An 18,515-nucleotide genomic window follows, 5' to 3' on the forward strand; every position below is an offset into this window, starting at 1 on the left:
AGCAATGGACACTTTCTCTCTCAAGATCCATAAAGGTACTAATAACATATTTAAATCGGTTCATGTGAGTACAGTGGTTCAATATTAATATTATAAAGCGACGAGAATATTTTTGGAGCGCCAAAAAAACAAAATAACGACTTATTTAGTAATGGCCGATTTCAAAACACCGCTTCAGGAAGCATCGGAGCACAGATGAATCAGTGTGTCGAATCTGCTGGTCGGAGCGCCAAAATCACGTGATTTCAGCCGTTGGCAGTTTGACACGCGATCTGAATCATGATTCGACACACTGATTCATTGTGCTCCGAAGCTTCCTGAAACAGTGTTTTGAAATCGGACATCACTAAATAAGTCGCTATTTTGTTTTTTTGGCGCCACAAAAATATTCTCGTCGCTTTATAATATTAATATTGAACCACTGTACTCACATGAACCGATTTAAATATGTTTTTATATACCTTTATGGATCTTGAGAGAGGAAGTGTCCATTGCTCCTTATGGAGGCCTTACGGAGCTATCGGATTTCAACTAAAATATCTTAATTTGTGTTCTGAAGATTAACGAAGGTCTTACGGCTGTGCAACGGCATGAGGGTAAGTAATAATGACAGAATTTTCATTTTTGGGTGAACTAACCCTTCATTATCATTAGTACAGCTAGATTATTTCTTAGGTCAGCAAAGTACACTTTATAACTGAAAGATATGCAAATTAAGTTTGGTTAGCAATAACAGCGAGCTTGAAAAAATGGGCTGAGAGATATTCATTTTTGAGTTGTGTAGCCTACAGATAGCATGAGCCCCAGAGGATCTGCATAGATGAACCACAACGACTGCCTCTTATACAAGTGCATTTTTGCAAAATGCAAAAATCTCCAAAAATATCCTTTGCAGCTGTTCTCAGATCTCCATTTCTAGACATGAAGACTGAGTGGTGGTGTAACAGTCAAAAAGATTCATCTTTTTCAGTAACGTTAGGGGTTTTATCTTGTCAACAAGGGAAGGCGAGATAGCATATATGCTATATATATAAAAAAAAAAAAAAATCTAAGAAAGAAATTAATTTTATTCAGTAAGACTGCAGCAATTTAATCAAAAGTGATGATAAAGACATTTGTAACGTTACAAGAGATTTTATATTTGTGACCCTGGACCACAAAACCAGTCATAAGTAACATGGGTATATTTGTAGCAATAGCCAACAATACATTGTATGAGTCAAAATTATCGATTTTTCTTTTATGCCAAAAATCATTAGGATGTTAAGTAAAGATCATGTTCCATAAAGATATTTTGTAAATTTCCTACCATAAATATATAAAAAAATTATTTTTGTGAGTGGATATGCATTGCTAAGACTTCATTTGGACAACTTTAAAGGCGATTTATCCAAATATCCTAGCCTATGTCCTATCCAATGACCAATGTCCTATCCTAGCAAACCATACATCAATGGAAAGCTTATTTATTCAGCTTTCAGATGATGTATAAATCTCAATTTCAAAAAATTGACCCATATGAAGTGCTCCAGGGTCACATTTTAAATAAATGCTGTTCTTCTGGGCTTCTATTCATCAAAAAGTCCTGAAAAAATATTAAAATATTAAAAAAATATTAAGCATCACAGCTGTTTTCAGCATAATAATAAATCATTATGCACCAAATCAGCATATCTGAATCACTTCTAAAGGATCTGAAGATGTAGATCTATTTTATTTATTTATTTTTTTGATCAAATTAACCTAGCTTTGGTGAGCATAAGAGAGAGAAAAATCCTACTGAACCCAAACCTTTGAACGGTATAGTGTGTATTTATAGAATTGAATACTGTATACAGTGCTATCCAGTAAACTGTGCTGGTATTCCATTCCGATCATATCCAGTTTCTATCTATTTCACTCTATCCTCTCTTGGTATCCCATGTGACCCTTTAAGAGCAGACCCCACATGCTTGAATAACCAGTTAACAGGGTTTAGCATGCATGTAAGAACGTGGTGTGCATTACAGTTATACTTTTCTTTCTAAGTGGGCTCTGACGGTGATGATCACATCAGCTATGTAGAGGTGTCTTGCGGTAGCACTCAAACTGAGATTTCAGATTAAGAGAGAAACTGTAATATACACGTCTATTTAAACTGGTAAATTTCCCCTTAAAGCACAGGTTGCTCTTCTATACAGTCATCCTGAGAAGTATGGTTTTCTCATCTGTGATGCAGAGGCAAAAGTAGACTGTCATGTTTTTGTGAAGTTCCTTTGCATAAAGGAAAGAGACAGGTACATGCAGCCACCACTTTTGACCCCAGGCATTGCACCCGTCTGCCTGTCATCTCCTAGTCAGCAGAGGCAGGGTAGACCGAAAGCAAATACACAAGCATATGGTTGTACTGGAAATCCATATCTAATGCATTCTGTTTTTGAGCTCTATTGTTTCATAAGCCCCTCCAACAACACAGGGCTGTTCACATGCCACAAAACATCTAGTATGAGTAGCAGTAGAGGCTACCATGAGAGGCAGATAGACTATCTAAAGTCAATTCTCATAAAATTATAGCAGTGCAACTTATTTCAAATAATGTTTGCAATGTATTTGCTCTTCTTATTTGTGTCCTTATCTCAAGTTTAATTCACCAAGCAAGTCCACTCCGTAGTACTATTATGGAGTAAATTACTCTTGGTTGACTGTGAATAGAGTATTTCTTCAATGGTGTAAGTGATTGAAAACATTTTTGAAAAACATTTTCTAATCATTTTCCATTTGTATATAAACCAGTGCAACAAAATAAAAAAAACATTGCCTTCACAATTGGTCAAAAACACATATATACAAGTTACCTTGTAAAGATGAAGCAATTAAGAAGGACACAAATAAAGAACAACAAAGTAAAGTAATATAAAAATAATTTATTACACTGTCAATCATATTTTAGGTACTGCATGTATCAAATATGTGATTTAATGATTATTCATCATTATTCATTGAGGATAACAAAAAGGTCACTAGCTGTTAGTTTTCCAATATGATTACTATTCTTACTAATATCTAATAGTTAATAGTTTAATCAAGGTCATTGATATACTGTTAGACAATATATATCATTGAAATCAAAAATGATTGAAATTTGAAAATGTATTATTTTCCCCATTTAACAGAAAGGAACTGGTAACAAATAATATCATTTCCATGAACAATCCTTTTGTCAACAAGCACGAAACATGACAGGCCAATATATTTGAAAACTACCAAAAAGTGTTCCTAAAATGGGAGTTCCTCTTTTCTTAAGCTGTATAGATGCTTGAAGTGTTTCTAATAATAACTTGCAGGGGTGAGATTAGCACTCAAACTATTTCTAGAACTACTACAATACTACTGAATTCCTAATTGCACTAACCAAGTACCTCAAGAATCTGTGCGTTACAGACATACATGTACATATGCATATAATATTTTTTTTATATAATAAGGCGCTTAATTTGCAGTGTAGTATTTCTTTTCTTAAAGGATTAGTTCACTTTCAAATGAAAATTACCCCAAGTTTTACTCACCCTCAAGCCATCCTAGGTGTATATGACATTCGTCTGTCTGATGAACACATTCAGAGAAATATTAATAATGACACGTTTGAGCTTTATAATGCAGTGTGCTTGATCAACGAGTATGAGCTGAAGAAAGACAACTTACTATTTCGGTCATGCATGATTTATAAATCAAGTGAACAAAATAGTAAATCGTGCGCACGATTTAGGCCTTCACCTTCCCTATTCAACTTACAGAAAAAAACTTAAAGGTGCTAAAGAGGATGTTTTGTTTAATACATTTTTGCAATATTACTTAAAATTGTCTTTACTAACTGATAAAAGACTATTTATTAGGTGCACTGAAAGTAATAATATTAATATACATCATCTGTGCAGGAGGTAGGGCCTTAAAAACATCAGCCAATCGCGTAAACGATTGGCTCTCTGGCTTGTCAATCACTGCCATGACGTTCCTTGTGAGAGACGTGCGCAGATTGGCCCTCTGGCTTGTCAATCACTGCCATGACGATCCATGTGAGAGACGAGTGGCTGCGCGCTCCAGTAACTTTCCACACTCCTCAGGCGCCGCATGCAATGTTTTTGTCAGGAGACAGGAGTAACAACTGCAGATTATGAGTTACCTGCGGTGAGTCCGACATAATGAATCCACGGCTTTAAGTCGCGCACACACTTAACGATTGTAAGGATGATTATGAATGTAAATTGATACTTATGACTGATCGCGCTCAAACGCGTCCAGTCAGAGCCAGTTGCTTTCAGTCTGCGATTACAGTCGGTGTTCAAATTCCATGTGAAAGTATATAAATCTGCTTCAGGAGCAGGAAACAATCGCTGTATGTTGAGCATAGTCAGAATGTTTTAGCTAGTCGTTAAATGTGTGCCCGGCTTAATAACACAGCGAATGCCGGTGGTAAACACTCGTGTTCAGATACTCGTGCACGGGTTTTGGGAGGCGTTCCCTCGAAAAGAGCTGTGAAGGAGGGGGGTTGTTCTTACCCATGCGCTCATTTCAAAAACTCAGTCGACAAAAAGAACCTCTTTAGCACCTTTAACTGACGCGATGCCAGTTTACACTTTCTTCGTAACGAATACAGAAGGCGGTCTGGCGGAAGCTAGATATTTTACTTCATAACTTGTTAAATATGGATTTTTTTTTTTTTTTACACAAACGCATCGCTTCAGAAGGCCTTTATTAACCCCCCAGAGCCGTGTGTACATTTATAGTGGATGAAGACACTTTCTTCAGCTCATACTCGTTTGCCATTATAAATGGATGCGTCAGGATATTTATCAGATTGTGTTCATCAGAAAGAAGAAAGTCAGATACACCTAGGATGGCTTGAGGGTGAGTAAAGCTTGTGGTAATTTTCAGTTGAACGTGAACTAATCCTTTAATCCTTCTACACTCTTTTATTATAATGTTAATATTTTCTGTACAAATAAGTTACTCTGAAGCATGTGAATGGTCCCCAGATTCCAAATGAGAAAAAAAAATATAATTTTTAACACAAAATCAAACAAAGACCAGAGGTAGAGCTAAAAAGAGTGACAAACGTGTGGGTGAAACTGAAATTGGTGTGATTCGTTTTTACATATGTACATAATGTAGAGATTTCAACTGTAGCAGTTGCCCTCGAAATGTTGCCTACAACCTATATATTGCTGTTCATTTACCATTACCCTGTTTCCTCTAAAAAGTTATTTCTCACCCAAAGCATTCAAAAAGAAAAAAGGAAAATTTTTTTTTTCTTCAATGCAAGGATTTCTCAGGACAGTGTGTAGTTTTGGACTGAAATGCATTACACAATCAACAGCTTCTAAACAATGTGTGGTATTTCTTTGTTTTGATATATTAAACCACTAAAATGACCAACACATAAAATGAGATTTCATTCAGCTCAGCTTTTGTGTCCAGCAGTTCTCAAATGTAGATTCTTTTGAACACTTTAGATTTGATATATGATTCACAAAGTCACTAAGCTGCCAATGTGTTTGATTCCCACAATCATAGGCTGATATTTTCGTAACGTTCTTGCTGGTGGTGGAAATGTTAAAACTTCTAAAACCCTAAACTTCTGACGCTCTAATTTGCAGCATCTTGCCGCTGGTCTTGTGTAGCGTATATCCAGATAATCTTTTGTCCAATCTGTCCAATTGTTCACACGCCTTTTTTCTCTTCCCACTATTGCATTTTCCACACTTACTTTGTACTGTGAAGTCTGATATAATCCTGTGATGCTAATCTATAAAAACACTCGGTTGAGGCATGAAAGAAAGATGGAGAACAATGGAGGACCTCCGATCCTTCGCTTCCTAACACATCCCCCTCCTCTTCCTCTTGATTCATCACTCCAGTCTGCTTTCATGTGACTGAATGGACAGCTGTCTTTAAAAAGCACTGGGCATGGCAATGTGGTTTTGTCTTTCAAACTGAAGCAAGTTGTTATTAATGGATCAGTATCTGCTGCTCATGTTGTGTAACTGCCATGTACCTGAATGTAAAATCATGTGACCAAGAGCTTGCACACTAGGACATGTGTGGACATTACGCCAGTCCTGTATCAAACGGTGCACTTTATGCACGCTTGTGGAGTTCATGAGACCTTAGGGTGTCTCATTTGTCATTTTATGCTAAATATCTGCTCACAAGCCCGAATGCGACATTTGGCCTTACTGCCTGACAGTTATGCAGCATTATGTCACCGAAATGTGGGCAAAGAGTAGCATTTGGGACAGGGTCTAGCCCATCACATCAGTGGTGTGTTTGCCATGTGCTGGTGTGTGAGCGTGTTGTTGAGTCAGGCCAGAGGTCAGTATATGGAGTCCTTGGTGTTGGTGGATGTGTGAGTTGTGGTGGAGTCGTCCGGCAGGGAACCTCGACGTGGAGATCCGGTTTGGCATCGCAGCAGTGCGAGCAGCTCACGGGACACGCTGCTGGAGAAGGCTGTGTAGATCCATGGGTTAGTGCAGGAGTTTAGACTGGCTAGTAGCATCAGGATAGTGAAAGCAGCCCCTGAAAGAGAGAGAAAGGTAAACTCAAAGCCATTTACATGTATTACTGCATTGACAATATTGCAATATGTTTGTGTAATAATCTGTGCAAGTCTATGGGATTTTTCCCTGTTTTATTATCTACCAGGTGAACATCTTAAGATTGCTTAGAAAAGTAATAGCTTTAAAGCCTGTAACACAAACGATGCAAATAGAATTTCCATTTTCATATATTATGACTTTGCAGTAGTGGCAATAACTGTAGTAACTTGGACAGAAACTGTACCAAGATACGTTTTTGCGAGGAAAAAGGCCATAAATTAATTACAAATGAACACAGTGAATTTGCATATAAGACTATTTTTTTTTATGTTTTTGAATGAAGTCTATTATGTTCAGCATCATTACTCCAGTCTTCAGTGTCACATGATCCTTCAGAAATCATTCTAATCATTCTCAAGCCACTGATTTACTCACCCTCAAGCCATCCTAGGTGAATATGACTATCTTCTTTCAGACGAACACAATCGGAGTTATATTAAAAATATCCTGGCTCTTCCAAGCTTTATAATGGTAATAAATAATGTTATTGAACAGTGAGAGGCATCTAAGCTTACGATACTCCTACATCCTGCATCATACATCGCGTCAGAAGTTACTCTATTGGCGCAAGTCAACTGGTGAAGTACGGAAGAGGATTAGGGCCAAGCAATAATAAAAAAATAAAACCATCTCGAGATTAAAGTTGTTAAATTTCAAGAAAAAAGTCGAGATAAAATGTTGAGAATAAAGTCATTAAATTATGAGAATAAAGTCATTAAATTACGAGAAAAAAGTTGTTAAATTACGAATTTGTTCTCATAATTTAATGACTTTTTTCTCGTAATTTAATGACTTTATTCTCATAATTTAATGACTTTATTCTCAACATTTTATCTCGACTTTTTTCTCGAAATTTAACGACATTTTTCTCATAATTTAAAGAATTTGTTCTCATAATTTAACGACTTTTTTCTCGTAATTTAATGACTTTATTCTCAACATTTTATCTCGACTTTTTTCTTGAAATTTAACGAGTTTTTTCTCGAAATTTAATGAGTTTATTCTCAACATTTTATTTCGACTTTTTTCTTGAAATTTAACGAGTTTTTTCTCGTAATTTAATGAGTTTATTCTCAACATTTTATTTCGACTTTTTTCTTGAAATTTAACGAGTTTTTTCTTGAAATTTAACGAGTTTTTCTCGGAATTTAACGAGTTTATTCTCAACATTTTATCTTGACGTTTTTCTTGAAATTTAACGAGTTTTTTCTCGTAATTTAACGAGTTTATTCTCAACATTTTATTTTGACTTTTTTCTTGAAATTTAACAACTTTAATCTCGAGATGGGTTTTATTTTTTTATTATTGCTTGGCCCTAATCCTCTTCCGTAGTGAAGGCTGTGTGCCGGAAGCTAGTTATTTTAGTTTATAAAGTTTTAAATATGGATATTTTTCTTACAAAAACCCATTGCTTTGCTTCAGAAGGCCTTTATTAACCCCCTGGGTCCTTTTGTGGATTACTTTTATGATGGATGGATGCACTTCTTTGGACTTCAAAGCCATTTACAACCATTATAAAGCTTGGAAGAGCCAGGATATTTTTAAATATAACTCTGATTGTGTTTGTCAAAAAGAAGATAGTCAAATACACCTAGGATGGCTTGAGGGTGAGTAAATCATGGGATAATTATCATTTTTGGTTGAACTATCCCTTTAATGTCTTTACTGTTACTTGTATAATGATCTAACTGTGAAAAACAAGGTCGGGGAATATAAGCCATACAGAACTTTAAAAAGCTCACCTTTTTTTTTTTGACTAAAAGACCTAAATACATCTATAGGATTAAGATTGTGCTGATTTTTATAGCGATTTGGTTACCAGGTGGCGTGGTCAAACTGTGCAGAAAGTCCAGTCTAATACAGAGGTGTAAATACCAATGAGATTACCCAACACTCAGATGAGTGAGCAGGTGTTTGTCTGTTTATGTGTTAAAGGGAAAGAAAGCAGGGGACAGTTAAAAAAAGAAGAGGAAAATAAAAAAGGGACACATTGAAAACATGATTGATTATTTCTGCTTCTGGAGATCTCCCTGACTTTAGTTTCAGCCAAGCTCTAACACACCTGCCTGCAATTTCCCAGTAAACTTAAAGACCCTAATGAACTGATTCATGTGTTTTTGAGTGTACTTGGAACGAAACTCTGCTGGAAGGTAGATTTCCAAGAACAAACACCTCTGTTTTTGAGATATTCCTGGAGAATGTGTTGCTTGTTTGGTTATTTAACACCACCCTGCTGACGGCAAAGCTGAATTTTCAGCATCATTACTCCAGTCTTCAGTGTCACATGATCCTTCAGAAATCATTCTAATATGCTGCTCAAGAAACATTGTCTTATTTACGGAAGAGGATTAGGGCCAAGCAATAATAAAAAAATAAAACCATCTCGAGATTAAAGTTGTTAAATTTCGAGAAAAAAGTCAAGATAAAATGTTGAGAATAAACTCATTAAATGATGAGAATAAAGTCATTAAATTATGAGAAAAAAGCTGTTAAATTATGAGAACAAATTCGTAATTTAACGAATTTGTTCTCGTAATTTAACGACTTTTTTTCTCGTAATTTAATGACTTTATTCTCAACATTTTATCTTGACTTTTTTCTCGAAATTTAACAAGTTTTTTTCTCGTAATTTAACGAGTTTATTCTCAACATTTTATCTCGACTTTTTTCTCGAAATTTAACAAGTTTTTTCTCGAAATTTAACAACTTTAATCTCGAGATGGTTTTATTTTTTTATTATTGCTTGGCCCTAATCCTCTTCCGTACTTATTATTATCAATGTTGAAAAATGTTGAATTATTATCAAAGTTGTGCTGCTTAATATTTTTGTGTAAGCCGTGATGCATTTTTCTTTAATAAATAGAAATTTCAAAAGAACATTTATTTGAAATGTTTAAAATTGATCAGAAGTGACAGTAAATGGATACTTGCTGAATGAAAATAAAAAAAAGTAAAATAAATCATACTGACCCCAAACATTTGAACAGTAGTGTATATTTCAAATCAGCAATAAAATATGACAACAATGGTATACTAAATTTTACTTCTTTAGCTAAAATTACCCCAAAAATGTAGCTTTTTCTGGCTTAACTAATGCACATGCACACAAAAACGTCTGTAGTCTGTATTGAAAAAAATTGATTCGCACTTTTAACTGAACGGCGGGACTTTCATCCTGCCACGATATTGACTTTTGCGATTTCTCCCATTCATTTTTGACAAGTCTCATCTATAGTTTATATTGTCTCCGATTTGATGAAATGTGTTGCATGATTGTGAAGCAACTTCATATTTCTAAATCTTGCATATTATGTTATGAACCCTTTTAAAAATAAAGCATTGTGTTTTTGCCATCCAAGAACCCCTATTATGTGACTGTGCAGGACGTGTATATACATATCAGTAGTTGTTTAATGTCTGACCTTGGTTTGGTGGGTTGGGGTCCCAGGCTGCCCATAACTGAACAATAAAGAAGGGAGACCAGCAGATGGTGTAGACCAGCACAATAACAAGAGTCATCCTCACTGTCTTAGACATGGCCTTGGTCACACCTGGGAGAGGTGGCGGGTGCGAGTACTCGGTCGGAAGGGGAAAAGCATCTGGAAGCACATCTGGCCACAGTTCAGAAGCTGCAGAGCTGTTTGGGTGTCCAGCCAATCCACAAACGCTATTGGCTGATAATGACTGAGAATGGGAGGAGTCTGAGAGATGGTTGGAGGTGTTTTGCAGGTGAGTTGTGATGGAAGGGGAGGAGCTGTCTGAAGAGGGGAGGGGCCCAAAGCAGGGCTCACAGATAGAGCTCCTGCAGGGTAAAGTCTGAGAGTAGTCATCATATAGGCTTGAGGAGGACTCTTCCTCTCTGGCATGAAGTGAGGGGTTGCAGTGAGCTTGACTGAAATTGCTGTCACCATGGTGAGTGTGCCTGCTCTGTCTGTTTCTCTCTCTGCTCCTTCCCCTGCCACCCTCCCGCTGAGCAAAGTGGAAGAAGACAGAGTTCCTCTTAAATTCTGCTGTCACCACCCGCTCTGACTTCAGGTAGATATTGTCATGGATTTCTCTGAAGATGCGAACCTGAGATGAAAAAGAGATGCATCAATGTAAAAATACCATGGTCCAGAGTTGTGTGCCATTAGGAATGCTTAAAACTTTTAAATTCCAGTTAAAGGGTTAGTTCACCCAAAAATGAAAATTATCCCATAATTCATACGTCGGGTCAGAGGTCACCCTTTCGCCGGAACTCGACTCTCTCGTGAATGCGCAGATGGTCGTTACCAGAAGTTAGTGATTATAGTTTATAAAGTTGTAATTATGGACATTTTTCATACAAAAACCCATCACTTCGCTTCAGAAGGACTTTATTAAGCCCCTGGAGGCAATTACTTTTATGATGGATGTGGTATCTGGCACCAAGATTTTAGCAGCAGGTCCTTTTAATCCTGTAAGTTGCGAGGTGTGGATCGGACTTGTTTGTTCAGAACATCCCACAGATGATCGATTGGATTGAGATCTGGGGAATTTGGAGGCCAAGTCAACACCTCAAACTCATTGTGCTCCTAAAACCATTCCTGAGCCATTTTTCTTTGTGGCAGGGCGCATTATCCTGCTGAAAGAGGCCACGGCCACCAGGGAATACCGTTTCCATGAAAGGGTGTACATGGTCTGCAACAAAGTATGTGTCAATGTAACATCCACATGGATGGCAGGACACAAGGTTTCCCAGCAGAAAATTGCCCAAAGCATCACACTGCCTCCGCCGCCTTGCCTTCTTCCCATAGTACATCCTGGTGCCATGTGTTCCCCAGGTAAGCGACACACATGCATCCGGCCATCCACGTGATGTAAAAGAAAATGTGATTCATCAGACCAGGCCACCTTCTGCCATTGCTCCGTGGTCCAGTTCTGATGCTCACATGTCCACTGTTGGCGCTTTCGGCAGTGGACAGGGGTCAGCATATGCAGCCCCATACACAACAAACTGAGATGCACTGTGTATTCTGACACCTTTCTATTAGAACCAGCATTAACTTCTTGAGCAATTTGAGCTACAGTAGCTCGTCTGTTGGATCGTACCACACGGGCCAGCCTTCGCTCCCCACGTACATCAATGAGCCTTGGTCACCCATGACCCTGTCGCCAGTTCACCAGTGTTCCTTCCTTGGACCACTTTTGATAGATACTGACCGCTGTAGACCGAAAACACCCCACAAGAGCTGCAGTTTTGGAGATGCTCTCGTCTAGTCAACACAATTTGGCCCTTGTGAAACTCGCTCAAATCCTTACGCTTGCCCATTTTTCCTGCTTCTAAGGCTACGTTCACACTGCAGGGCTTAATGCTCAATTCCGATTTTTTGAAAAAATTAGATTTTTTTGCAAGGCCGTTCACATTTTCAATTAAATGCGACCTTTTGTGATCTCCTGTGTGAACGTGAAATGACCTAGAAGTGACCCGCATGCGCAGAAGAGTACGCAACGGTCAACGACGTCACTCGTTGTTTGCGGAAGTAGCTAACGTTAAACATGGATGTCAACAACAGTGTAGTCAACAGCGGAGCTCTTTTTGCAATATTAAAGTTATTTTCCCAACGGAGCCAGCACAATTACAATCGTCCGCCATGGTTGTTGTTTATCTTCTCGTTCCCGCCTACTTCAACGCACAATTATGACATTTGTAGCGTATCAATGACGTACGGGTCGGATACATGTGGCCTGGCTGTTCAGACGGAGGTCGCATTTCAAAAGATCGGATACGTATCGGATTCAGGACCACATACCCAAGTGGCCTGGGTCACATTTGAAAAGATCGGATCTGTGTCGTTCAGACTGTCATGAAAAGATCAGATACAGGTCGCATAGGGGCAAAAAAATCGGAATTGGGTCGTTTCAGCCTGCAGTGTGAACGTAGCCTAACACATCAACTTTGAGGGCAAAATGTTCACTTGCTGCCTAATATATCTCACCCACTATCAGGTGCCGTGATGAAGAGATAATCAGTGTTACTGACTTCACCTGTCAGTGCTCATAATGTTATGCCTGAACGGTGTATAACTCCGATTGTGTTCGGCTGAAAGAAGAAAGTCATATATATCTAGGATGGCTTGCGGGTGAGTAAATCATGGGATCATTTTCATTTTTGGGTGAACTATCCCTTTAAGTTCCTGGATTTCAATTGAAGCAAACATTTTATGGTGCTATATGGCAAAATTAAAATCAGTGGCTGTTATGAAAGTATTAAATTTGATTCAGATAAATATGCCTAATCCAAAGAAATCATGTTCTTAATAGGAATATACTTTCACTATGCCCCACCCTTAGTTACTGTTGCCAACACAGACAAGCTTTACAGAACATCCCATTGGAGATTCCTGTGAACCGTGTTATTTTTGGTAAACATGCTCATACAGTGGAAAAATGTATTTAAAAATTTACATTGTTACACAGTGTTTACAATATTTCCATCAAACTGTATTTAAAACTTTCCAAACACACAGCTCCTCCATAGACTTACATTAGAGCTTGTCTGGGAAAATGAAGGATGCATGGCAACAGTTTAAAAGAAAGTCAAAAGAAAGCCAAAATTCCAATTGCTGAATTCTGAATCTCACCTATTAATTCCCATTAAACAAGTCTTTGATATTTGCATATACGATGATCTTATTCTATAAAGCAATGTTAGACAAGTGATGTCAAAGCCATATAGGCCTATATTTAATAATAATAATAATAAAAATGAGTTGGAAGTGAAAGATTGAGAAGGAAAGAGAATGAGCTGGAGATACCTGACAGACAGTGATGATTAAAGCTGGCAATACGAACACAGCCACAGTCATCCAGGTGACGTATGCTTTAAGACCCCATTGCTCAGCAAAGTGGCCCCAGCATTCAAACACCCCAGGGGACACCTCTGACCGTGAGAAGATAAACACCTATATATAAGCGAGCAGAGAGTCATGAGCTTGAACATGTTTGTTAACCAAATAATTAAATCATTCAGGAATGATCAGAAATGTATTCCTCACCTGTGGTAAACTGAGCACAAGGGCCAGGCCCCATGCAACCATTATAGGGGTGTTCCAGCGAGAGGGCGCGCCCCCGCGATACGCCTGCAGGGGGCAGCAGATGGCATAATGCCGATCCACAGTCATGGCCACGATCATATAGGAGGATGCGAACATCCCGACAACCTGCAAATATTTGACGGAGCGACACAAAGCGTCAGGGCCCTGGAAGTGCTCAGTGATGTCCCACACCAACTGTGGCAGCACCTGGAGACAAAATAAAAACATATATCTAGAATTTATCAGTCATGAAACTCTAGATGGCACATGCTGATAGGTCATTTACATATAATCTGATAGTAATCACAACATTTAGCATTTAGCTAGCTAACTGTAGCTAGTGAGATTGATTATACAACATTTATATGGTGTGGCCCAGTGTTTGCTGCAAACTGGTCATGCAGTGCTCTATCAGAGTTCCTCTGAAACCCTCTACCTCCACCAGCTCCACCTGTCTAGAACTGCTAAGAGATTTAGGTCTATTCATGCAGCAGCAGCAGCAGCAGCATATCTTACACGCTCACTTACTTGTTTGTAGCAGATCTTGTCCACTAGGGCTGCCCTGACTAAAGATTTTTCTAGTTGACTAGTAGTAGTTCATTTAAGCCATTAGTCAACTAATTGCACATTTATATTAATTTAACTACTTAAATATACTGGGGGCGGAACATATGCCTCCGCTCAAGTGGCAAATGTAATGTTTATGAATGTGTCTGAAAAAATAGCAAGTTTATATAAGTGTATTATTATAAAATAACATTTTAATTGTTTATTATTAAATTAGTGATTTCTGAGTAGGCTGGTTTTCTGTGGTGCAAGCAGCCTATACGCTGAGTGTACACAAATAAAAGTAGACCCTTTAGAGTTCAGAATGATGTATTACTCTTATCTGTATGAAGGAGTATTTTAAGTTGAAAAAAATGCAAGTGATTGCATCTGTGCCTCCATGTAGGGCAGTAAAGCGTGCTATACTTTAGCTACACAGCAAAATCCCCAGAGTTAAATCAACTCTGCTCAGAGTTCATATGGTCCCTCTCTAAATAGTGTTAAAGTAACACTGAAGCAGAGTTAAAGTTAATGAGATAATTAAGCAATTAATTAAGTAATGATTGTGCATTAGTGATGAACACCTGCTGTTAACAAGCAGAATCACTGAAGAAATAAGAAAAAAACACAAGAACTACAAGTGACTTCAGTCAGCCTTATTAATTGCTTAATTATCTGATTAACTTTACCTCTGCTTCAGTGCTACTTTAACACTACTTAGAGAGGCACCATATGTACTCCAAGCAGAGTTGATTTAACTCTGGGGATTTTACTGTGTACCTTCCTCACTCCGCACAAACACTTGGATATATAATAGAACACATTTATCTAGGTTAACATTAGAGCAAACGCTCAAATGATAAGCAATATTTGAGATCGATGAATGAAAGGCGAACGTTTGGATTTCCTGCCCGACATACTGTAATTACCACAAGGACCTGGCGTTAACGATCTGTCCCTCACAGACTGTGTGACTTTGCCACTTCCTGTGGAGTTTTTTTTTTTTCTGCATCTAACCGACTAATACAATTTTGGTCGACTAAGCCTCTTTTAGTTGACTATCATTTAGTCGACTATTACGGAGCGGCCCTGTTCAGGGTTGCCAGGTCTGTGCAACAAAAGGCCAGTTAAAAGTAGCTCAAAAATAGCCCAATGTGATTTTCTTCATCGGGCGGCCGAATTCTCCACTGAATTTGTATGTCTGAGGGGTGTTTTGGGGGTGTTGCAGCACTGAAATCATACGTACGGGGGTAGAAATCAACCCGCGGAAATTTTTTTAACTCGCGGCAACGACTTAAAAGTAGCCCAATTCCACGTGAAAACTGCAGACTTGGCAACACTGGCCCTATTGTCCACCAATACCATACATTAACATTATCATATCTATTAACGGCTAAAACCATTTTGAAATTTTTTCATGATTAAACTGCCATTATTTTTCCATGAAAAAAAAAAAAAACGGCAATTTTTCTAATAAAAATTGTGATTGCTATTTAAATTGTGTGTGTTTGTGTTTTTTAAGTTTCAGGTCTGCTGTGCTTGTTTTTAGGGCTGCAGAAATTGGCCCAAATATTTGTCATTATATATAAATATTATAATTATAATTATTATTGTCATTATTATTATTACATAAAAAATATTAAACAATAGAACTGTTGTAATATTTCACCTTAAAATAAAACAGTATGTATTTAAGAAAAATACAACAATGATAAAAATTGTATTTTACAGTAAACTGTAAGATTACAATACTAATACTAATATCTTCATTTTTCAAACATTAAATCATATAAAAGAACACAGTGCCACGCTTTACTCAGCCTTTGCATGAAACCCATATCATGATTATTTATATGAATATTAATCTTCATCTAATACAACTTCTCTGCTGACACATCATTACTCCCATGCCTGATACTTCATCTGCATTTTAATAAATGTAGTCTCACTATATGTTTCCACTCAGGTCAATGATTAGCCCGCTCATTTCTCCACACTCATCATATTAATAGTCTGAAGAGGCTGTTACCTGAAAGAAGGCCACTACCAGGTCAGCCACGCACAGATTGACCATGAAGAGGTGCATGGGAGCATGATGTTTCTTCCTACGCAGTAGCACCCACAGCACAAATCCATTACCCAGAGTAGTGAGAGCAAGCACCAGCCCCAGCACCCCAATCTCCGCCTGGGCCAAGGCTTGGTCTCGTACCCGTGGAGGGGCAACTGGCTGCATTGTGGGCCTCATGGTGGTCCATGTGACGTTCTCCGATGGAAACAGCCAGAGGAAAGACCCCGTGCCCCCATAACTGCTGCTGAGATTGAAGAGAGAGCTGGACAGGTCCGGTGGCCCCTCCATCTCCAGCACAGAGTGATTGGGCTGACCCAAATTCTCTTCCCAAGAGGCCATCCTCATGCCCTACAACAAGAAGGACAGACGTGAGAGGCAAAATCAAAACATCCTAATACTGATCCCTCGCTAGCCTAAATTGGTAAACAAAGACTTGTAAATCATTTTAATAAAATTAGGTCAAATGAATTTCATTTTGTTGGCTATTTCTGTAGCTCTTCTACACAAGTAATGGGAATGGTGGCGTCTAAATCAAATGAGATCATTAGGAGGATGTCGTCTCATTTCGTCTCAAATTAAATTCTCCATCTCTGCTTCTGTTTTTGGGGAAGTTTTAGAGAAAGCTCTTAAAACATAATAAATCACAGTGTTTTAACCAATACAGAAAGAAACTCATTATAAAGGTGCTATAAATGTGCATAAAGGGGTGGTATAATGCCATTTTTACAAGATGTAAAATAAGTCTCTGATGTCCCCAGAGTGTGTATATGAAGTTTTAGCTCAAAATACCCCACAGATCATTTTTATAGCATGTTAAATTGGTCACTTTTTGAGGGTGAGCAAAAACGTGCCGTTTTTGTGTGTGTCCCTTTAAATGCAAATAAGCTGCTGATCCTAAGCAGAGGGCGGGGTTTGTTAGCACCGGTTAGCATATAGTGTTAGCAGCCCTGATTACCTCAAGCAGACTCACTGAAAATGTCAGAAACTGTTCAGCCTTTTATGTTCAAACCGAAGTCGGACAATGATGGAGAAACTCAAGAAGAAATGACAACATTTTGAATGCAACAGGACGTTTCTGAACGGTTAGTTAATGAATTTATATAGCTGATGTGTGGAGTTAACTATCTTAAAGTCATTTATTAGCATATTCTGTCATGATAATCTATAAATCGCTGGTGTGGGAACTGTTGTGAGATGCTTACAGAGCCAGAGAATATATGCTGCATGAAGATAGAACAGGTATAGTTTAGTTTAATTACGGTTATAACTTGTGTTGGCATCTTGCTTTTATGACATGCTATTGCATTTGTGTTATGTACTGTATTGCAGTAACATGGACTAACCCCCTTTGTTGTCAGGGGCAGGGTTTATGTAGATTTTAGGGTTAGTGATGTCACCAACCCGGAAATAAGCTTGTTGTAGTCCCTACCAGCCGTTTGTTGTAGTCCTTAAAGGGTTAGTTCACCCAAAAATGAAAATTCTGTCATTTATTACTCACCCTCATGCCGTTCCACACCCGTAAGACCTTCGTTACTCTTCGGAACACAAATTAAGATATTTTAGTTGAAATCAGTGAGGCCTCCATAGCCAGCAATGACATTTCCTCTCTCAAGATCCATTAATGTACTAAAAACATAATTAAATCAGTTCATGTGATTACAGTGGTTCAATATTAATATTATAAAGTGACGAGAATATTTTTGGATTCCTGAAGCAGTGTTTTGAAATCGGCCATCACTATATAAGTCGTTATTTAGTTTTTTTTGGCGCAACAAAAATATTCTCGTCGCTTTATAATATTAATATTGAACCACTGTACTCACGTGAACTGATTTAAATATGTTTTTATTACATTAATGGATCTTGAGAGAGGAAATGTCATTGCTGGCTATGCAGGCCTCAGTGAGCCATCGGATTTCAACTAAAATAATTTAATTTGCGTTCTGAAGATTAACGAAGGTCTTACGGGTGTGGAGCGGCATGAGGGTGAGTAATAAATGACAGAATTTTCATTTTTGGGTGAACTAACCCTTTAAACAGAGAATTCTCTAAAAGAAAATATCTCCCTTGGCATTGAACTTTGAGCGTCCTAACTTTGCACATGTTGTTTATGCTCAGCAACACTAACTAAAGTTAAAAAAGTGAAATCATAATGAACCACTCCTTTAAACTTATGAGGGTAGTTTTGAGGTTTTGAGAGAAAGAGGAAATCAA

The 18,515-nt window shown here is 37.9% G+C and overlaps 1 protein-coding gene across 3 annotated transcripts in view; it reads right to left on the bottom strand.

Moving 5' to 3' along the window:
• Positions 1-4,856: 4,856 nt before the first annotated feature.
• Positions 4,857-18,515, bottom strand: part of avpr2ab (arginine vasopressin receptor 2a, duplicate b) — a 59,493-nt gene continuing 45,834 nt past the window's right edge. For all 3 annotated transcript variants that reach the window (XM_048178153.1, XM_048178152.1, XM_048178151.1), the window contains 5 exons: positions 16,263-16,649; positions 13,649-13,894; positions 13,409-13,555; positions 10,055-10,703; positions 4,857-6,552 (listed from right to left, as the gene is read on the bottom strand). In XM_048178153.1, the coding sequence (XP_048034110.1) occupies positions 6,350-6,552; positions 10,055-10,703; positions 13,409-13,555; positions 13,649-13,894; positions 16,263-16,646 (1,629 nt within the window). In that variant the 5' untranslated portion in view covers positions 16,647-16,649 and the 3' untranslated portion in view covers positions 4,857-6,349. The remainder of the gene's footprint in view (positions 6,553-10,054; positions 10,704-13,408; positions 13,556-13,648; positions 13,895-16,262; positions 16,650-18,515) is intronic.

Source organism: Megalobrama amblycephala, linkage group LG24 (assembly GCF_018812025.1).
Source record: "Megalobrama amblycephala isolate DHTTF-2021 linkage group LG24, ASM1881202v1, whole genome shotgun sequence".
Lineage (NCBI taxonomy): Eukaryota > Metazoa > Chordata > Actinopteri > Cypriniformes > Xenocyprididae > Megalobrama > Megalobrama amblycephala.